This window comes from Balaenoptera ricei, chromosome 21 (assembly GCF_028023285.1).
Source record: "Balaenoptera ricei isolate mBalRic1 chromosome 21, mBalRic1.hap2, whole genome shotgun sequence".
In the NCBI taxonomy this organism is placed as follows: domain Eukaryota; kingdom Metazoa; phylum Chordata; class Mammalia; order Artiodactyla; family Balaenopteridae; genus Balaenoptera; species Balaenoptera ricei.
The window spans coordinates 35,606,319-35,628,575 of record NC_082659.1 but is presented as its reverse complement, the minus strand read 5'-3'; the positions used below and the strand labels follow the sequence as shown (position 1 = coordinate 35,628,575).

The 22,257-nt window shown below is 43.8% G+C and overlaps 1 protein-coding gene across 5 annotated transcripts in view; it reads right to left on the bottom strand.

Annotated features, from left to right (window-relative positions):
- Positions 1-553: 553 nt before the first annotated feature.
- The window catches only part of INTS10 (integrator complex subunit 10), a 36,138-nt gene continuing 14,434 nt past the window's right edge, over positions 554-22,257 (bottom strand). For 2 of the 5 annotated variants that reach the window (XM_059909210.1, XM_059909214.1), the window contains exons 10-18: positions 17,529-17,685; positions 16,302-16,384; positions 15,422-15,574; positions 12,620-12,728; positions 8,005-8,084; positions 6,719-6,881; positions 5,772-5,865; positions 3,045-3,122; positions 554-942 (exon numbers count right to left, since the gene is read on the bottom strand). In XM_059909210.1, the coding sequence (XP_059765193.1) occupies positions 786-942; positions 3,045-3,122; positions 5,772-5,865; positions 6,719-6,881; positions 8,005-8,084; positions 12,620-12,728; positions 15,422-15,574; positions 16,302-16,384; positions 17,529-17,685 (1,074 nt within the window). In that variant the 3' untranslated portion in view covers positions 554-785. The remainder of the gene's footprint in view (positions 943-3,044; positions 3,123-5,771; positions 5,866-6,718; positions 6,882-8,004; positions 8,085-12,619; positions 12,729-15,421; positions 15,575-16,301; positions 16,385-17,528; positions 17,686-22,257) is intronic. The other 3 variants (XM_059909211.1, XM_059909212.1, XM_059909213.1) reach the window with 3 other exon arrangements.

Here is a 22,257-nt window from a genome sequence, read left to right as displayed (position 1 = left end):
ATGCTTACCTGATATATTTCAGGAACAGCAAAAGAAATGAACCTGACCCCTGACCCCAGTGTTGTGCTTAGAAGTGCGAGGCCCCATCCCAAGTGTGTCACGTCACTGTCTTTACAGCCAGCTGGGAGGGAAGGGCCAGTGCCTGTATTTCCCATGACAAGCTTGAGGGACATGAACCTGTCCCTGGTACGTGGCAAGTAAAGGGCTGGGCAGAACCAGGCCGGAGGCCAGGCTGTCTGGCTCAGGGCACCCAGGTGACAGCAGCCGACGGGCAGGGGAGGCGCCCTCCACAGGCCACTGGGCAGGACCCTCACCCATGACTCCCCCACGGCGCCTTCAGTGGAAGTTCACTCAAGTTCATCCTGGCACAAAGGTTTTTGGTGTTAAAACTTCCCGAAGGAAAAGGTCTAGCATTATGTTGATATGTGATATTCACCAAAACCTAACTATGGAAAAGAAAATCTGGAGAACATGGAAGGAAATGCCTTTTTAAGTAAAGTACACTCTTGTTCAGAAACTCTAAGAATTAAAAATAAAATTTAAAAAAACCCCACAAATTTAGGATGATTTTATTTACAAAACAGGTTCTTTTGTTTTACAAAAATTACAAAATATGACAAAAATAGTAATAGCTTCTTGGACTGTTGGGAACTACTTCTAAGCGACCAATGAGTTAAAACACCGCTGGTCTTCTCCTTTTGAAGAGCGACGACGGCAGCGCTCATCCGCGCTTTGTGTCTCCCCAGAGCCCCGCGGCTGTGGGCTGCCTCTGGCGGGAGGGCCGGTCAGGCCAGCGTCTGGAGCAGCAAGATCTTCTCGTTGACGCAGAACCTGTGCAGCACCAGCATCAAGTTCTCCCCACAGCGGGACACCTGGCGCTCCATGGCCAGGCGGAAGTCCTCCTTCACGCCCTTGGTGATGCCCCGGGTGACCGTGTGGTGCCTGGGGCGGCGACAGGGAAACAAACGGACGCCACAGTTAGCACGACAGCACAGGTCAGTGACTCTGGGGCAGGAAAACGGGCTGCCTCAAATCTAGCGAAAAGTTTAAAAAAGAAAAAAGCCCCAACCAAACAGCCTCCACTGCCAGTTCCTCTGCAGAAAGACTTAAAGCCAGAGAGCCGTCTTCCCCACTCAGGAAAAGGCTATTCTAAACATTGCGTGTTTGGCGAGATGCTGCCTGCTTGGCTTCTGACTTCTGCAGCCCTGACGCTGTGCTTCCCGCTGTGACTCACGCACAGTTCAGTTACTTGGGGCTGACGGAGTCCGGACCACCCCGGCCACACCGTTCGGGTCCCGCCAGGCCAGCTGAGCGCAGAGGCAGCAGCGGCAGGAGGATGCCTGAGCGAGCGTGGCCATGGCCGCGGCCCCCGGCCGGTGCCCCGTGACAGGCTCAGGAAGGCTCGGAAGCCGCACAGCACCGGGCCACAAGCGTGCCTCTCTCCCTGCGATGCCGGGACGGGACAGCTCCTCCAGGTCTGTTTGCGAAGAAGCAGGAGGAGCTGGGGCCCCAAGACAAGAGTCCGGCACCGGCGGGGAGAGAGAAGCAGAGTCGCTGATGACGGGCTTCCTGAGGGCCTGCTGGGGCCCGGGAGCCCTCCTTGCTGGGCCGGGCCGGCGGGAGCACAGGTGCGTCCTTCACGACGCCCTGGAGGGTGGGCTTCAGGGAAGGAAACTACAGAGGAAACCCCAGGAAACTCCAAACACCAAAATGAAGGAAGCAAAAGAAAAACCTAGCAGAATTCAATGGGTTCAATCAAAAGGAAAGGCGTTTTAACTACCAGTCAGTAATTGGGTAGATTTAGACGAACAGAAGCCACCTCCATCCCCACTCCCACTGCCTAACTTCCCTAAGACACAGTCACGGGAATTTAAAATTAGATTTTTAGGTACTGGCCAAGATTAAACTGTTGAAACCACTCTAAAATGTTTCTGTTTTTAAAACTTGAATTATATAAAATAAGTACAACGGAAGTCAGAAAGTTGCAATGTAACAGAAGGAAAAAGAAAACCAGAACAGGCTTTGTTAGAAGGGTAAGATATTACAGGACACCCTACAACGCCCGTGGACAGTTTACAGAACCACACAGTGAGACAGCACAGCCAGTTCTCTGTGGACGTCTCTATAATCAGGTCCGGCTGGTGACTCAGAAGTAAGTACACAGTGTCAGTGAGCCCCGCTGGGAGCTCATGCAGCCCCTTTATGCTGCCCTGAGATACTGCTCTTGGGGGACCCAGACCGCAACCCCAAATGGGAGCCCTCCCTCTGACCCACTGAAAGACACTGGTATTTGCAGACACCGAGCTAAAGGGCACGGATGGCTCCAAGCACACGCTCCCCTTAATACTAGTAAAAATGCAATAAAGTGCTGTGTCCTGCTGGTCACAGGCCAAAGGTGTTGTTTCCATATATGAAGAGCGGTACAACTCAACTGTATTTCTATCAGAGTCTTTATCCCTCTGACAAGTTTGGATGAAGAAGAGGACGAATTAGCTTTTGTGGTTTAAGACCAGGATAAGTCAACTAGTAAATGTAGCATTCTAGCCTACCAAATATTTTCAATCCGGAAAGGTATGGTTGGAAAAAAACAGTACCAGTGGCAGGAAGATACTGTGCTTATGCCCATTTAGACCAAGACCTCAACACTGGCCACTAATACGAAAATCTGAGAATAAAAATTTACTTAGAATAAGTTTCAGCATCCTTAAATATTTAGGACCGAATGCCTTATGTTTTACCAAAAGAGAATCATAATTTAGTGCCTAATCTAATGTGCACTTAGTCTTACACAGTTTTATGTAACGTTCACTTATTTCCAGATCCATAATGATTTTTAAATTGAACACAAAAACACTGGCAACTTATGGAAAAAAATAAGAAATGTTAACAATATTACAACCAGATGGTTTGCCAAGGAATGCAGAACAAATTAAAAAATTAAATAAAGCATGAAAAAGAGCACTGAGGAACAAAGAGCTGAAAACCATGGGCAGTAAAACATGTCGACAAACAGTACACTATGAGCAGGTGTGTCCACTTGGTACCTGTCAGCAGTCTGTATGCTGGGCTGAAGCACAGGTAAGAATTCCTGCTGCAGTAACCCCATGGGAGGGCTAGAAGGCCTTTAAAAAACAGCAAACAGCGGCATTCAAACACCCACACCGACTCAGCCTGCACTTAAAAACAACACTCCAGAGAAATGGCACGAGACGGGGGGCAGGCCGCACAGAACCGCCGGCCTCAGGCCTCGGGCAGCTGTTCCGGGAGGACAGAGGCTACCCGTCCCCCCCTGCTGCACGGCTGTGGCCCACGTGGGTCCCCAGGCCTCTCGGCTGCCGGTCCCTGGCTCAGCCCGCTGAGATCTGGCATGAAAAGCAAGCGCCAGGGGAGAGGACGGGGAGGTGCCATGGAACGGCCGTGGAGAGAGTCTCAAATCCAGCGCCTCTGCTCTCCACGCTTGCCACGTCCATGCCGATCCCAGAAAGACACCCGTGACTTTTTAGAACCATATTTGATGGGACTGAAGCCCCAGACTGAAGAGGCCCTTTCAAGAGGACTGGAGAGGCTGGCAATGTTTTTGACAAAGAAAGGTTGAGTTTAAATTTCAAAAAGTATTGAGAAAAGGCAGAGATGGGGGAAAACAAGAGTCCGGGCCATGGCTTTGCGGGATTCTGTAACAACAGAAATGAGTACATTAGCCGGGTGATCGCCTCTGAGAGCGTCATTGCGCACCCAGTTCGGGGCACACACAGGACATGGGTTTGTGTGTCACCCAGGGTACTGCAAGCATCAGCACAGAAGCATTTCTCGACTCCAAAATACATGAGAGCAGCACGTGTAGGTAAGAATCAGAGCTCGTCCCTCCTGCCGGTCAGGCCCCCGTGCCCTCGGCGCTGGTACCGTACCTGCTGCAGCCCAGACGCCACAACCAGGACGGACTCACAGCCTCACCCGAAGGAAGGCTGGACTCTGCTCCCTGCACCTCTGCGCTCGGCTGGAGGGCCCCCCAGAAGGTCCACAATGGCTTCAGACAATTTGTTTGCGACCCAAAGGGAAAAGGAATGTGACAGTTTTACTCAAGATCCCGACCATACCTCAACTGTCTCAGGCGGCCCACTTCTCCACGGTAGTTTCTCATCAGAAATTTGAAAGGCAGGTTTCAAATGAACCCCGAGACTCACACTGTCAGCTCACTAAGCAATAGCCCCTAGTCCTGCTTCCAAACTGATGGAACAGCAGGTTTCCTAAGAGACTTAATGGTCTTCTACAGGGAGTTAGAAGAAATTAAGGGTTTCTTTAACTAAGGACACCGTCTGGGTGTCCAACAGCCCTCGCCTTCACTCCTCGTCCGAGGGCTTGTCTGCATGTTCCCGTGTCACTGTGCAGCTCAGAAAAACTGGCTGGAGAAGACAGGTTCAGTAGAATGAAGTCTGAGACTCAACCACTGATTTTCTGACAGCCTCTTCTCTCACATTCACAGCTAAGCATTACCTAGTGTGAGGATTATTAAACTTAGGTTTAATCTAAGTAAACGGAGTTGATTCTACTGAGGTTGTCTCCATATTATGACAATTTGTATGGTGAGCATTAATGGGAATTAAAGAAAAAGCTATTAAAGGTATGTTTGTGTGTCCAGCCTCAAAACTTGGAAATTACAACGTAAAAGGGTTCCGTGTCAAAAAGCCACCTTTACTCTCAAGCACGGTGAAAAATGTTTTGAGTCATGCGTTATTTTCCCCCCATTCTAGGGGAGCTACCGGTGTGGGAAGATGAGCGTGTCTGGTCCCCCGCCTGAGCCAGCTAACGTACAAAGGTCTTGCGCTTTCATGTCAAATGCTCAGAATCTTTAGTAACGTTTGCAAGGTGAAGGACAAGCACCCCACCTTCCCATTCCTGACAGGACACTGTGCTGCTGGATGCCCCAGCCCCGAGCCTACAGGAGTCCAGAGGGACACCTCTTACTTCCCTCTCGACAACACTCCCCGAAGACAGAACGAGATGCGGATTTTGGCTTTCCACTGAAAACTCGTCCCTTTCACAAGTGAGTGAAAAAGGAGAATCTGTCAGCCTCAGCAACACTTTCTTCTCACTCGGGGTTCGGTCTCCTGCAGTGACTCTGATCCTGACCCACACACGCTGAACGTGCAGGACGCAGAGGAGGAAGTATGGACATCACACTACGCGAGGCGTCTGCAGCACAGAGGATGTACTGTCCAAACTGCAATGAGGACTGAAGGGCAGAAGCAAGGGCATTTAAAAATCATAAATGGTCACTGACTTCATCCAGGAGTGGGGAGTGCCAAGACCAAGCCCCACCCTGCTGAGTGGGTAGGTGCTCAGCAGGGCTTCAGTCAACACTGAGGCCCAAGTACAGTGTGGAAGTTAGGTCTACAGTTTTTCCCAGTCTGGCTCAACTTTAGTTAAGCATGGCTTTTCTTAATTAAAAGCACCCTACTTCTAATCAGAAATTATAGGATCAGTCTGTAAGTTTTGGAACGGAAAAGATACCATGAATAAGACGTTCGTCTAGTGAAGTAAGTATCAAAAGTGACGGAACTACCCCAATTTAAACAATGTTTTATCAGAAATGTAGTTAAGGAAATGCCAAGTCTTTCAACAGGATTCCCAGAATCAAATCTACTCTCCAAAACAGAGACCAGGTTTGGATTCCTTTCTAATGACTGTTTGAAAGCCACAGACATTTACAAATATTTCCTACAAGCACACGAAGGCGGGCACTGAGCACGGAGAGCAGGAGACGGTGCCCTTACTTGATCAGCATTCCTTGATTGGGTAGTAGTTCCAGATGGATCTTCCCACCTTCCTGAGTTCTCAGGTAGGCGAACTCCTCCAGCATGTCGATATCTGAGGCCAGATTCAGGGAACCACGTGAGAAAGCCTGGAGCCCTGCTCTCCTGGAGGAGGAGACAGGCTCGCAGCCACGGAGCGCCCTGGCCACGGCGACCGCACCAGCAACCCAGCGCTGCCTGAGTCCAAGCCCAGCGGTCCCTATGCCAGCCCAGCGCCCTCACGAAGAGAAACACGTTTCTCAGGTAGCTGACTGAGCAGAGCCTATAGGGTCCCAAGAGCAGCATCTTTTCTTTTCTTAATAAGAAATGAAAGAGGCGGAAGAGGTGCTATACACACCGCCCCCCTCCCCCCACCCAAAGGTTAAGAAATGCTGCTCTAGGCACCTGGACAGGGATGTCAGACGCCGTGCAACTCAAAAATAATGTATTACGAGAAGCAATGAAGTATGAACGCCAGACCTTTCCCTAACCAACACGAGGAAATACAACGCTCCCCATCACGAAAGCCAGCGCTGGGTGGAGCAGCTTCTCTGGCGGGTGCCCCCCGGGCCTGTGACGGCTGCTGTTGTAACCCCAGACCCCAGGGGCCCTGTTCCCAGAGGAAGGCCAACGGAGAATCACAGTCTACGGCCCCAGAAGTCACTCGGGGCCTGCAGGCCCTTACTTCAGGCACCTTGGGTACCTTCCTAAGAAGCCACTTGAAGTGGAAAATGCAACAGGGCTATCCACGTTCCTGATTCCTCTTTGAAGCCGTTCATGACTTTCACAAAACCAGCTGCCACAATCCCATTTTAAGTCACCATTCCTTCTCCTTTTCCCCCAAATCACCAAAACCATTATTCCTACCCCAAATGGTTTGTTCATTTTTGTACCAAGCATTTCTTCTGCTCAAACAAGAAAAAGGATACTTGTAACATAATTGAAAAAATTCTCATATTGGAAGTTTCCTTGCTGGCAAATCTTATTGACGGCTTTCAGGAAAAGGGTCTCTCCCCGCGGCCACTCCTGCTGAAGCAGCACGATCACGTGCCCCAGCGCCATGTCGTCTCTGCTGTCTGTGAAGGCTCTCAGCTGCAGGACACAGAGGGGAGGGAGTCACGGGGTGATCTCACACACACCCGATACCACTTCCCCCAAAATGCTGTTACAGGGAAGTGCGTGACTAAGGTCACCAGTCAGAAGGGACAGCAGAAGTCAAGCCTGCCTGGCAAATGTCACCGCTGCCAGCGAGGAGGGGCCCGATCTCAGAACCCGGCCCCCCCGGCACCCTCGTGAGCCTCCTGGCGGGAGCGGGACACGCAGGGTGGGACCGAGGCTCTGAGCGCAGGGATGACGGCGCGAGGAAGGTGAGCGGTCTGGGCAACAGAGGAGAATTTGGGGACTTCTTTTAAGGGGCCGGGGGGGGGGATGGAGGGCGGGCGAGAGGCCCCCCTTAGAGAGGAGGGTCTGAGGAGACCGTGGGACTGGGGAGAAAGGCCGGCGGGAGCCACAGGAAGGAGGACGCAGGGGTGTGAGGTGAGAAGCCGTCAAAGGGCTTCTGGTTCTAAACCGGCAGCTGTGCCTGAAGTCACTTCAAATTGTTTCTGTCGCCTCAGTGCTTCAGATCAAGAGTCAGGATTGGGAATTACCGCCCTGAAGGGGAGACCGGATACTGCTGCCCGCTGCTCATGAGCCTTCGTAGACAATTCAGCCTGGCCGCCCCAGGCCTCCGCTCCCCACAGCCCGGTCCTCAGACTTCCCTGGGTCTGCTGGGCCTCTGCACGTGCTCGTGCTCACGCCCTACGCCTGTGATAATGAACTCACATCCCTCCATGAGCCCAACAGCACTTGTGCTCCCTTCTTCTGTAGCTAATATATCCTGACTCGCAGGCTAATTCATAAAATATTTACTGGACACTACCACAGGCGAGGTTATTTGCGTATCCACCCCACTATTACCTGTAAATTATCTGTCCCACTGTTACCGTAAACCTCTCGAGGATGGGGATTAGTTCCTACTCATCTTTGCCTAGTGCAGTCGATATTTAATAAATATTTGTTAATTCCTTGCCCATGTGCTTTCCTCACTACACCAACCTGTTTTCAAAGGACTAAAACTAACATTTGTGCGTAAGGCTCTCAATTCATGTCATTCCAGATCATCACAACAATCTTGCAAATTAATTTCCTTTACACTAATCAATGTGAAGCTTACCTTAAAACAAGCTAACATTAAGTGCAGGCAATAGGGCATGATAGCCTTGCTGGTACAAGGCAGAAGCTTCAGGTCTGAACCTAAGAAAAGTCCACAATATACTTGTTAGTAGCAAAGAAAAGAGCTTTGAGAAGCAAATGTTTAAAAGTGCTTTCCTTAAAAGGAAAAGGATAAGCAACAATCACATGGTCTCAACACAGTTAAATCACAATTACATTGAGTGAAGGTGAAACTGGTTTTTCAATCGTCTCTGGATTTCATTTCTCAATCTAAATTTCTAAAGTTGCTTAAATACTTATCATTATGAAACATTTGAAACACACAGAAAATGACAGAGATTACTACAAACACCAGAGTGCTCACCACTCAGCTGTAGAAAATGCTGACATCTGCTTTAGTTTTAGATTTTAATGTAAAGCATCGCGAGCTCAGTTCTCCTCTTCTGATGCCACCCCTGCCTCCCTCCTGAGAGAAGACTGCTATTCTGAATGGGGGTTCATCAGTCCTGTGCACACTGCCTGCTTTTAACACAGGAATCTATATTCACGCACCACAGAGAAACGTTTCGCGTGTTTTCATTCTACTATATAAATGGTGTCATAGCGTACATATCTTTCTGCAGATTGTTTTTGGTACTAATATCTGTGGCTCTAGCTCATTGGTTTTCTGCATTACGTAGTGCTCTGTTGGTTACATTGACCACAACTGATTTATCCATTCTTTTATGGTGAACACTGAGATTTCCAATTTTTCACTATTACCAACAATGCTGAAATAAACATTCTTATATATATTTTCTTGTGCACTTGCGGAAAAAACTTTAAGCAATGGTTGTTTTTCAAACCAAGACCATAGTCCTTTTCTTTATGCTGTGTGCTCTTTCTTTCCTAAATCCTTCTCTACCCAAGAGGGAAGAAGTAGCAAGAAATAAATACACTTTTCACGTAGGGACCCTGTGCACATGCACTTACACATTTCATACAGCTGGCTCCTGAGCAACACAGGTCTGAACTGCATGGGTCCACTTATACATGGATTTTTCAGTAAATACAGTATCTGCATTTTCATCTTACATATCTCTAAATGAACTAAGTGTGGGGAAAAGTTTGTATTGGATTAGAGATCACAACATGTGGAATCAAAGGAATTGCAGTCTGAGCCCTGATTTTATCCAAACTGTTCCAGCTTCCTGCCCTAGGCTGAGTCATTGGTCAATTCCTGTTTTTGAGGCAGAGAGCAGTACCAGATTTTCGACCGTTGCAGGGAGGGGTGGGTCTGAGCCCCTGGGTTAACTCCTGCATTGTTCAAGGGTCAATTGTGTGTCTAAAACAAAAGGTTCGTGAAATAAAATTTACCCTTTTTAGTGGAGATACATTCATTTTAATAATACTGTTACAGTCTACCTCATTAAAAAAGAAAATTTCTATTGGAAATTCATGACCCAGTAGCTGAGGGCCCAAGTTTGGAGATCACTGATCTAAAGTCTATACCTGGAAGGGGCACATAACCAGGTAGTGAGATGTGCAACTTGGTACTGCTAAACTGCTCTCCAAAGTGACCATATGAATCTATGCGCCTTCCAGAAGCACATGGGCGATGCGTATCTTCACGTCCAGACAGTCAATACGGCCACCCTTTACTCTCTGCATCCTGATGGAAAATGATAGCTTATTGTTTTAATCTGAATTTCCTGTATTAATAATAGGTGGAGAATCTTTCCAAGTAGTTTTTGGCCATTTGGCTTCTGTGAATCTGTTGTTCATATTTTTTGCCTATTTTTCTATGGGGGGTTGGTTATTTGTTTCTTACAGGAGCTCTTTCAGAATTCTGGATACTAATTTTTTGTTGAATATATAAGTATATAAATATATAAATTGTGCTGGACAATTTTCTTGTAGTCTATAGCTTTTCACAGATCATAATATCTTTTGTTGGTATTTTGATTTTAACGTGATCAAATTCACTAATCTTTTATGTCGTGTGCTCTTTGTAGCCTAAATCCTTCTCTAACTAGAAAGCAACAAAGATCGCCTTCTGTATTTTCTTCTCAAAGTTTAAAAGTTTTAGTTTTAATATTTAAATATTAAAATTTAAAGGGTTCTTGTGTAGTATGAAGGAGGAATCTCTTTTCTGTCGTTTTTATATTTGGATCATCAACTGTAACAGTACCACTATTGGGATACATTCATTCTTCCTCCACTGAACTGTAATGCTACCAGTTTCTTGGTTCTCTATTCTGTTCCTGGGGTCAATCTCTACACCAATGCTACACTTTAAAATTAGTCTTGATGTCTGCTAGGTCAAGTCTTACCCACCTGATCTGTTTCTGTTCCACAGAGGTATTAATTTTTGAAGGGGTCTGGGCTATATCTATTTTTTTCAACCTTTGGTTGTGGAAAATCCCAAACATATAAAAAGTAAACAGAATAGTATAATGAACTCCCAATAAGTATCAAAACTGTCAAAAAAAAAAAAGCTCTCATGCTTTTGTCTTCTAGAAAGCTTTTAGTGTCCTAAGAAACCTACTACCAGTCTCAAAGAAATTTTCTTCTAAAAAAATGTTATCATTTAGCTTTTCCATTTAGTCTCTGCTCCAGCTCAAATTAATTTTTGTGAATAATGTGAGGTAGGAGGTGAGGATCTTTTTTTCTTCTACATGAAGATCCCTTTGTTCCAGCACCATTTGTTGAAAAGGCTTTCCTTTCTCCATTGAACTACTTTGGCGTCTTCATGGAAAATCATTTGACCATACTTATGTGGGTCCATTTCTCGATTCTCCAGTCTTATGCCAATACTGTCTGGATAACTGTAGCTTTATATTAAACCCTGCTATCAGGTAGGGTAACTTGTCCAATTTTGTTAGTCTTTTTCAAAACTGTTGTAGTACTTCCATATAAATTTTAGAATCAGTTTGTCAACTTCTATTAAAAAAAAAAGTCTGCTGGGATTTTGATTGGGATTGCATTGAATCTACAGAGAGATTTGGGGAGAACTGGTATCCTAACAATATTGAGTCTTCTAACCTACAAACATGATTTTGCACATCTTTCATTAAATTTATCCCTAAGTATTTTATGGGTTTTGATGTTATTCTATTTGGAGATTCCTTGACTTTTCTACATAGCCAAATATGTAGCTGTGAACAAAAACGGTTCTTTTTCAACCTTTCTTTTTCTTGCTTATTGTGTTTGCTAGAATCTCCAGGATGTTGAATTGAGGTGCTGACAGCAGACACCCCCTGTATTGCTGCTGGTCTTGAGGAAAGCATTCAATATTTCATAGTTAAGAATGATGCTGAGGAAGTTTCCTCCTATCTCTAGTTTACTAAAATTTAAAAAAAATCATGAATGATAAATGCAGACATAATTGAATTCTGCCTGCATCTATTAAGACAATCTTATGATTTTTCTCCTTTAATCTGCTAATGTGGTGAACTGCAGTGATTGGTTTTCCTGTGTTAAACCACCTTTGCATTCCCGGTATACTTGGCCGTTATGTATTACCTTTCTTATATATTGCTGTATTTGCTTATACTTTGTTAAGAATTTTGGCATCTATGATCATGATAGACACTGGCCTTTAATGTCCTTCTCTTGTTTGGTTTTGCTATCAGGGTTATGTTGGTCTTAAAAACTGAATTGGTAAGTGTTCCCTCTTTCTCTATTTTCTCCAAAAGTGTGTACAGGATTGGAGTTATTTCTTCCTAAATGCTTGACAAGATTCACAGTGAAGCCAACTGAGCCTGGAGTTTTCTTTGTGGGAAAGTTTTTGACAACAAATTTAATTTCTTTGATAGATATAAAACATTCAGATTTTCTATTTCATTTTGTGTCTGTTTTGGTAAGTTGTGTTTTTCAAGGAATTCTTTCCATTTCACCTAAATTGTTAAATTTATTGGCATAAAGTTATTCACAACCTATTCTCTTACTGTCCTTCTGATTTCAGCACGATCTGGAGTGACACTCCCTCTTCCATTCCTGATATTGGTTATTTGTGTTTACTGCCTTCCTGGTCAATCTTGTTAGGGGTTCATCAATTTCATTAATTTTTTTCAAAAAACCAACTTTTTGCTTTATTAATTTCCTCTGTTTTTTTCTATTGCAATAGTTTCTGCTCTTGTCTTTATTATTCCCCGTTTTCTACTTGGCTTGGGTTTGACAGATTATCTTTTCCCAACTTCTAAGATGGAACTTAGATCGTGACAGTGGGGCTCTCTTCCTTTCCTATGAAGCATCACAGCTCAATTTACGTAGATTTTCAACAATGAGCAACTTGAGGTAAAGCTCAAAACAGCCCAAGAGAGACATGCTAAGAGATCCTTCTCAACTAATTATTACAAGATTTCCTAGAATTGGTAAAGATAGGAAAAGGAGCTCACTGATATTCTTCAAAGAGACAACAAACTCAGAAATTGACGAGAACTTTGGAAGGAGGACAGATTTATGGCTGCTTATGAAATGAGAGCCACGAAAAGCTTGGCGAGCACTTCGCTTCTTATACAATTTGTCAAGCTCTGCAGATCACGTGGTATTATGTTGTCAGGAATTACAAAAAATTCCCAGCCTTAGGTCCTAAAGCTATTTCTATAAAATAAAAATAAAATTTGTCACTGTACCTTTTCTAAACTTGGGCTTTATTTTTGAGGGTTCTTCCTGTGACTTGCCTCCGTCCTGGATGGGGAGGACCATGTAGCACATCAAATCAAGGACTTTCTCACACGTCATCTAGAGAAGACAAGACCAGAAGGAACTAACTGAAAGTTTCTGACTGAAACCAAATCTAGGTAACTAAAACCTCTGCAGCACAAGCGGGGCCACCTGTGCACAGAGCTCGGGCGCATGGCCCCAGGACGCCACGTGACCAGTACTGCCTGCTTGACACCGAGTGTAGAAAAATAACTAAGATTAAATCCACATACTAGACTGTTCAGGGAACACTAACTCATTCTTCACTGTTAAAAAACAAAAGAACAAAACTTAAAAATTAATCAAGTATTAACTAAACTACCAAAGTGTTTCACAGCACAGTGGAATCCAAAAGAAGTATGTCCCCATCTTAAGGACATTTACTAACTCACTGAATAGAAAAATTAACAAAATGGGACACATGGTGGTGGACTAAAATGGTATGTTTAGAGCATAATTTAAAACTAAGTAGAAACACACACAGGCAGGAAACTAGCAGGAAAAATTTCAGGCAGGAAGGTGATCTAAGCCTTAAAGGGGGGCAGGATCTGAAATATGGAAAAGAGAAAAACGGGTTTTCAAAGGCGGAGAGAAAGACGTGGGGAAGGCTTTCTACTGGTTTTGGCAATTCCCTTGAGGGGAAGGAGGGCATGGTTTAGGAAACAGACACGAAATTGGACCGATGACATGCTGGTGGATGAGAGGCGGCCCCAGGTGCCCCACGGAGCAGGTGGTCTCAAGCCACAGAGAGCAGGGCATCACCTCCTGTCCACCCATCAAATTCCAGTAGTAACAGTCAGAATCGGCTGAGGGCGCATTTCCTGTGTGTCAGGCACAACCCCCTACTACCCCCATTTTACAGATGACGAAGTGGAATCTTAAATCCATGCTTCCCAACCTTTTTCATGTCTTGGCACGTCCAGAAAATAGTATTTGTAAGGCTGCTCAGAGCTGGCAGCAAATGACCCAGGGCTTAGCTGCTCAAGCCACAGCTAACTGCCTGAGGGGTCGGTATCCTGGCACATCCAGAACCACCCATGGCCACAGGGTCGTGAAGCTCCAGCTTTGAGAGATCGGCAGCTGGGTAGTTAAGAACTTGAACCCTGGAGTTAGATAGGTCACAGCGCTAGTGAGTAGTGGGACCAGGAGTTGACTCAGAATCATACGCTGCCATTCTTCAATACCCAGCTTCAGCCAGGCTTTCCCGTAAATCCTTCCCGGAGGGTGCGGGCCCGGGTGAAACCACCCTTCCCTGAATGACTGCTGTGCACAAGTCTGAGGCAAACCGCTAGCACTGGATTTTTAACTGTCTTACATAAACACCTTCACTTCTCTCTCCAACTCAACTTAGATGTCTTTGAACACGGGGATCCCACCCTGGGGCACCCAGGAAGTCAACACCTCGATGAAATGGAATGATGACAGCAATGTTGTAGAGAGTTGACCGTAACTTATAGGGTTGGAAAAATGGTTACAGGCAACAAACTCAGTTAAAAGCCGTGGGTTAGGGTGGTGGCAGTGGAAATAAAAGGCACTATGCCCAAAGCACTGGTGCCCCATCCTGGAAGAGACAAAAGGACCAGCTTGAGTAAGAGTCTCTGTGACTTGACAGGTGGTGTCTAAGGTCCAGAGAACTAAGGAAATGCACATCTGGACATGCTGAGTCCCAGCCAAAGACAGGCAGTCAGAGACTCAGGAATCGGGTAAGGTAGAAACCAAAGATGAAAGCCTAAAAGCGACCCGCACGGAGGTGGTAACAGGAGCCCTCAGAGAGAATGAGTCTGTGCAGCTTAATCAAATCTACCAGTTTATTGTACGTTCCCTTGTACAATGCAGAACAGCAGTACCGTGCACGGCTGTCTAATTCTACACGACACATGTGTATCTGTGTGCATAACTATGTGCTCTCTTAAGTTCTCAAAAGGAATCAACTGAAACTTAGAATTAGGCACCTGACGATGTAAGTGATGGTAGAAAAGCATTTCAATTTTAAATGCACATACTTCACATACTTATTAACTTTTTCTTTCTAAAATTCATCACGGCAAATTATAAATCATATTTCAAAGTTCAAGTTAAAAAATTTAATTTAGGGTTTTTAATTCCAAAGTAATCAACTTAACATATAGAGAGACAAGAAGAAATGAGAGTTTGTGTGTTAAGGTGTGACTTGAATCTATCCAGTAACTGCGTACAAAGCTGTGCTGATCACGCTCACCGCATGCAGGTGTTTACTGCGGACCGACGCTGTGCGGCCACCGTGCAAGGAGGGGCTCACAGCACAGAGAAGACAGGTCTGTTCACACAGCTGCTCCTGCAACACCCCTAGCAGGTGCCACCACCACATAAAAAGAGAACCTGAGGTTCAGATAAGCTATTGTGAATCTCCATCTCCCACTTGGTGAAGGCGTCTTCTGTCCAAGTACAAGAGGACTAACTCCACTGTAAAGGGATTCCAGGCAAGAAAGTAAAAATCATCTTCCAACAAATGGAATAATGAGCGGGAAATGTGAAAAGTATGGAAGCCTAACTTGAGGGAAGCTATAGAAAGGAGGAAATTAAACAGCATCACTAAGCTTTTTACCAGCGGATTAGATAATAAAATCTAGGCAGAAAGAGCAAGCTTCAAGTAAACATGCACTGAATTAAAAAGCCACTCTGGGAAAAAAAAAGAAAGCCCCAGGGTTGCCGAGTGTGCCTGTGCGTCCCCGTGCCAGGCACCCAGTACTCACTCTGTACTCCCCCAAGGCAAAGTGGCAGGTCGCCAGCTGGATGAGCGCCCTCTGATGCTCCAAGGTCCCCTGTCCCGAGATCTGTGGCTGAGGAAGTGGTCCCTGGAGAGCTGCCAAGTGGTGCAGGCTGGCTATGGCCTTTTTATATTGACCCTTGGAAAGTCACACAGCAAGGAGGAAAACACAGTGCCATTAAAGAATCTCCAGAGCTAATTACGCCACTAGCAAGCAAGCAACCACAAATCAGGCACCTGTGCTTAATCATTTGAGGAGGGAATGGAGACTTAGCTACAGAATCAAACCAACTTAGCTAAAGCTACGTGGAGGATCTGTAGGGGGACTTCATAAATACAAAGATTTTTCTTTCTAGTCTTAATTCTTGAGACTAAATAAAATGCCACAAGCTCTTTGGTGGAGTACATTTTGGATATACCACTTCTTTATGAATATTTTACTATTAATACCATTTCTCCTTCATGAAGGCTGGAAGCTGCAACCTGCCCATTTCAACAACAGGGGTTGGAAGCTCTCCCTCTCGTTACTGAATCCCCTCTCCCTTCTGGGCATAAGTAGCTCGAGGACAGCAGAGCAAGGCAGCAGGGCTCCCCCAGAGCAGAGAGGAGGGGTGAGCAGTGTTTGTCTTTCACTGAGAAATAAAACTCTTACTTTTACAGAGGGGTGTGATTGGACCCCCCAAAAGTAACCCAGATGTGGGCCTGCCGTCTGGAGCTGTTCTCAGCTGAAAGTGGACCACAATCCCCTCACCAGTGAAGACAGAACATCTGCCTTCAGAGCAGGAGGAAACGCACACACCTTCACGCTGAAGATGCTCGCAGCAACCGTGGTCCTGTCAAGACACAGGTACTTAAACACACACTACCTGATAGATGATCACATCATTGAGGAAGATTCTCAACCAAAGCCAAGTATCCGTCTTCCACGCCAAACAAATTCTTGTAAATTCTGAGCAAGAATTCAAAAGCTAATTTACCAGAAATAAGTAACACAGAAGCAGAGAATAAAACTGACATACCCACCAACAGAACAATAGTCAGAGAGAAACAAATTACCAAAAAATGGATGTAACTTTAGACTTTGATTTCTAAAACAATGGTCTGGACTTTCAGTTAGATAGTAAAGTTAGGGCAGAATACTTACCAGTAATACACAAGCAATAATCTTATTAGGCACCAACCCTTACTAAGCACACATCATGTGCTAGCAGCTGCTCAGAATGCTTTTCACACATTACTTTATCTTTTAAACTGCTTTGCTTTCACCCAGCTAAAGTAATAAATATATGACACTAAGAGTTTCACTCATTTTTTTCAAGTCGATTTATACCTAAAGAAAAACATCCCCTCCAAAAGTCAGATACCTATTCACCATTCTAGATGTGACAAGGATGAACTGGATGATGCAATGTTTACTTAGAAACTATGACATGACACATCAAACAAGGGGTCTGTATAGGCACGTGACAGGAGCAGGCCAGGGACAACTGTCCACTGGCCAGGAGGAAAGTAACGGCCTTGATCCCAAAGTACAGGAAAATATGCTGGTTAGCAGAGTGCTAGTGATTTCTGAGTAGTGTTGAAATACTCAGTAGTGTAAATATTACACAGAGGAAACTCCCTCTCATTTCTATGCTCAAAGCAGGCTTTCTGCAGTGTTTGGAATTTGGGCTTTCAAGCAACGGAGTCAAGTCAGGCAGCACAGCACCACCTTCTGCAGCCTTAGTCACATGTGGCTGGAGGGGGCACCAAGCAGTGGGCAGAGCGACTAAAAGCACCAGACAAACCCAGCAAGAAAAAAGGCCAGCAATATAAATTTTAACAGAAAGACCAAACCCCCGCTCCCTCCAAGTCCACCCCAACCCTGATTATAATACATCCCCAGTGCAGGAGCTAAGAGGTAAATGGTTATTTGAATATTTATAACTGATTAGATTTCCTGCTCAAAAAAGAATCCTATGAAATGTGTGAACTACCGTAATCAATTTAATTAGCCGTTAGTGACTTGACATTTCGAGTAGAATAATGAACCTTTTCGGCATGATGATTTCACATAAAAAATGAAATATCACAGCAGGATAAGCATGCCTTACCCTTGTCAAGGAATTCCAGGGAATAGAGCAGCTCCCAGCTCTCTCTGGCCAGCTTAAAGCTTTCCAACACCTCGATCGAGTTAGCAAGTTCTGCCTTATTGACAACAATGTGACGATTCCTTCCTTTTGCTGAACAGTCTTCATCGTCCGAACTCTGCTTAGAGAATGTGAAGAACATGATTAAAAGTTATAAAGATAGTCACTACTTAAACATTATTATGTTTATCGCTGTCAATTCTATTATATGAATTTCATATCAAAGGATACTATCATGAGTATAATACAATTTTTTTGAATTTAACAATTTAGCTTTAAAAAGTAACATAAAATTTTCATCCTTTCACGCATTTGATAGTTACTTTTAAAATTAAGGTTTTCTGATGATAAATTCAAAGCTTATGTTGGCTTCAGAGTAAAGCCATAGAGTTAAAACTTCCAATAACTTAAAAAATATATCAATGTTATAAAAGCCAAAACTTACATTTTTACATTTAGGGATACAGCTTAATTAAGTAGCACCTGTTTTACAGTTTATTTTTTCCAATATGTGACATTTAATTTGCTTCCAAGAAACAGTTTGTTCTGTAGTACAATAAAATTAAAGCCCGAGTCCTCTGAGAAATAATTAAGAGAAACTGTTACTTATCTTTTGTTCACTGCATATAACTTCTCCAATGGCCACCCAATGCAAGGTGTCTGGCCAGGAATTACATTTGTCTGCACTTACCCATTTTACTCTATAATAAACTTTCCTACGTTTCTTGCTCTTCATCTCAAATAAAGCCAAAGAAAAGAGAGGGCCTCAGAGAAAGGCAACTATTGTAAATGCCACTGAGTATGGTCAGACTTTTTGCCAAAAACAAGTAAAGTCAAAAAAGCTCCATTTCACTTTATTTTCCTGAAAATTTCTTGAATCTTTTATTCTACCTACGTCATTTTTATTAATTCATTGACCCAAATTAAATTCTCCCTGCAGATTTTTACCCCACTAAGACCATTTAAAAATATGTACAAATAAACACAACTGTGAAACAGAAACAGACTCACAGACATAGAGAAGAGACTTGTGGTTGCCAAGGGTGGGAATGGGGGAGGGAAGAACTGGGAGTTTGGGATTAACAGATGCAAACTATTATATATAGAATGGATAAAAAACAAGATTCTACTGTATAGCACAGGGAACTATATTCAATAGCCTGTAATAAACCATAATGGAAAAGAATATGAAAAAGAATACATATGTATAACTGAATCAATTTGCTGTACAAAAGAAATTAATACAACACTGTAAATCAACTGAATCAACTGAATTTTTAAAATTCAATAAAATTTTAAAAAACTATGTAAAAATATTTCAGCTAAAAGCTCCAATCCTCATAAACAAAACCAACAAACCTCCAGCCAGGCTCACCATGAAGAAAAGAGAGGAACTAAATAAAATAAGAAATGAAAGAGGAGAAATAACAACCAATACTGGAGAAACAAAACAAATCATAAGAGAATACTATGAACAGTTACATGCCAATGACATGGACAACCTAGAAGAAATGGACAAGTTTCTAGAAACATACAGCCTGTCAAAACTTAATCAAGAAAAAAACAGATACTCTGAACAGACCAATCACTAAAACAGAATCTGTTATTAAAAAAACTCCCTGTAAACAAAAGTCCAGGATGAGATGGCTTCACTGGGGAATTCTACCAAACACACAAAGAATAACTCATACCAATCCGTCTCAAACTCCTCCAAAAGACTGAAGAGGAGGGAACACTCCCAAAGTCATTCTATGAAGCCACCATCACCCTGATACCAAACCAGACAAAGACACTACAAAAAAAGAAAATTACAGGTCAATATCTTTGATAAATATAGACGCAAAAATCCTCAACAAAATATTAGCAAACTGAATCCAACAATACATAAAAATGATCATACACCCATGATCAAGTTAGATTCATTCCAGGGTCACAAGGATGGTTCAACACAACACTAATCAATCAATGTGATACACCATATTAACAAAAGAAAAGACAAAAGCCACATGATTATCCGACAGATGCAGAAAAAGCATTTGATAAAACTCAACATCTGGACTTCCCTGGTGGCACAGTGGTTAAGAATCCGCCTGCCAATGCACGGGACACAGATTTGATCCCTGGTCCAGGAAGATCCCACATGCTGTGGAGCAACTAAGCCTGTGCGCCACAACTACTGAAGCCCGCGCACCCTAGAGCCTGTGTGCCACAAATACTGAGCCCACACCCTGCAACTACTGAAGCCCGTGCACTCTAGGGTCCACGTGCCGCAACTACTGAGCCTGTGTGCCGCAACTACTGAAGCCCGCACGCCTAGAGCCCATGCTCTGCAACAAGAGACGCCACCGCAATGAAAAGACTGTGCACTGCAACGAAGAATAGCCCCTGCTCACTGCAATTAGAGAAAGCCCTTGCGCAGCAACGAAGACCTGACGCAGCCAAAAAATAAATAAGAAAAAAACAAAACAAAACTCAACATCCATTCATGATGAAAGTTCTCACCAGAGTGGGAATGAATATATCTCAACATAATAAAACCACTTACGACAAACCCACAGCCAACATAATACTCAATGATGAAAAGCTGAAAGCCTTCCCACTAAAATCTGGAACAAGACAAGGATGCCCACTCTTACCACTTCTATTCAACACAGTATTGGAAGTCCTAACCCAGCAATTAGACAAGAAAAAGAAATAAAAGGTATCCAAATTGGAAGGGAAGAGGTAAAACTGTCATTGTATGAGAAGAAATGATACTCTATATAGAAAACCCTAAAGACTCCACACAAAAACTATTAGAACTAATAAATGAATTCAGCAAGGTAGCAGGATACAAGATAAATATACAAAATTCTGTTACATTTCTTCACACTAACAATGAAATATCAGAAAGTAAAAAAAAAAAATCCCATTTAAAATCACGTCAAAAAATAAACAAACTGGGCTTCCCCGGTGGCGCAGTGGTTGAGAATCTGCCTGCCAAGGCAGGGGACACGGGTTCGAGCCCTGGTCTGGGAAGATCCCACATGCCGCGGAGCAACTAGGCCCGTGAGCCACAACTACTGAGCCTGCGTGTCTGGAGCTTGTGCTCCGCAACAAGAGAGGCCACGATAATGAGAGGCCCGCACACCGCGATGAAGAGTGGCCCCCGCTTGCTGCAACTGGAGAAAGCCCTTGCACAGAAACGAAGACCCAACACAGCCAAAAATAAAAATAAATAAAATAAAGAATTATAAAAAAAAAAGAGTAAAATATTTTAAATAAATAAATAAATAAATAAATAAACAAACCTAGGAATAAACCTAACCAAGGAGGTGAAAGACCTATATGCTGAGAACTCTAAAACACTGATAAAGGAAACTGAAGATGATTCAAAGAAATGGAAAGGTATCCCATGCTCTTGAAATGGAAGAATTAATATTGTTAAAATGGCCATACTACCCAAAGCAATCTACATATTTAATGTGATCCTTTATCAAATTACCCATGACATTTTTCACAGGGCTAAAACAAATAATCCTAAAATTTATATGGAACTACAAAAGACCTAGAATTGCCAAAGCAATTCTCAGGAAAAAGAACAAAGCTGGAGGCATAAGCCTCTCAGACTTCAGACAATACTACAAAGCTATAGTAATCAAAATAGCATGGTATTAGCGCAAAAACAGACATGTAGATCAATGGAACAGAAGAGAGACCAGAAATAAACCCACACACCTCTGGTCAATTAATCTTCAACAGAGGAGGCAAGAATATACAATGGAGAAAAGACAGTCTCCTCAGCAAGTGGTGCTGGGAAAGCTGGACAGCCACATGCAAATCAATGAAATTAGAACACTCCCTCAAACCATACACAAAAATAAACTCAAAATGGCCTAAAGACTTATATATAAAGCATGACACCATAAAACAGCTGTAAGAGAACATAGGCAAAACATTCTCAGACATTAATCATAGTAATATTTTCTTAGATCAGTCTCCCAAGGCAAAAGAAATAAAAACAAAAATAAACAAATGGCACCAAATCAAACTTATAAGCTTTTGCTCAGCAAAGAAACTCATAGGAATGCAAGAGATTTCTGTGCATTAATTTTGTATCCTGCTACTTTACCAAGTTCATTGATTAGCTCTAGTAGTTTTCTGGTAGCATCTTTTCTTTTTGTTCTGTTTTGTTTTTTGTTTTGTTTATGGCGGCATTGGGTCTTCGTTGCTGCACGCGGGCTTTCTCTAGTTGAGGCGAGCGGGGGCTACTCTTCATTGTGGTGTGCGGGCTTCTCACTGTGGTGGTTTCTCTTGTTGTGGAGCACAGGCTCTAGGTGGGCAGGCTTCAGTAGTTGTGGCTGGCAGGCTCTAGAGCGCAGGCTCAGTAGTTGTGGCGCATGGGCTTAGCTGCTCTGCAGCATGTGTGTTCTTCCCAGACCAGGGCTTGAACCCATGTCCCCTGCATTGGCAGGCTGATTCTTAACCACTGCGCCACCAGGGAAGCCCTCTGGTAGCATCTTTATGATTCTCTATGTATAGTGTCATGTCATCTGCAAACAGTGACAGCTTTACTTCTTCTTTTCTGATTTGGATTCCTTTTATTTCTTTTTCTTCTCTGATTGCTGTGGCTAAAACTTCCAAAACTATGTTGAATAATAGTGGTGAGAGTGGGAAACCTTGTCTTGTGCCTGATCTTAGAGGAAATGGTTTC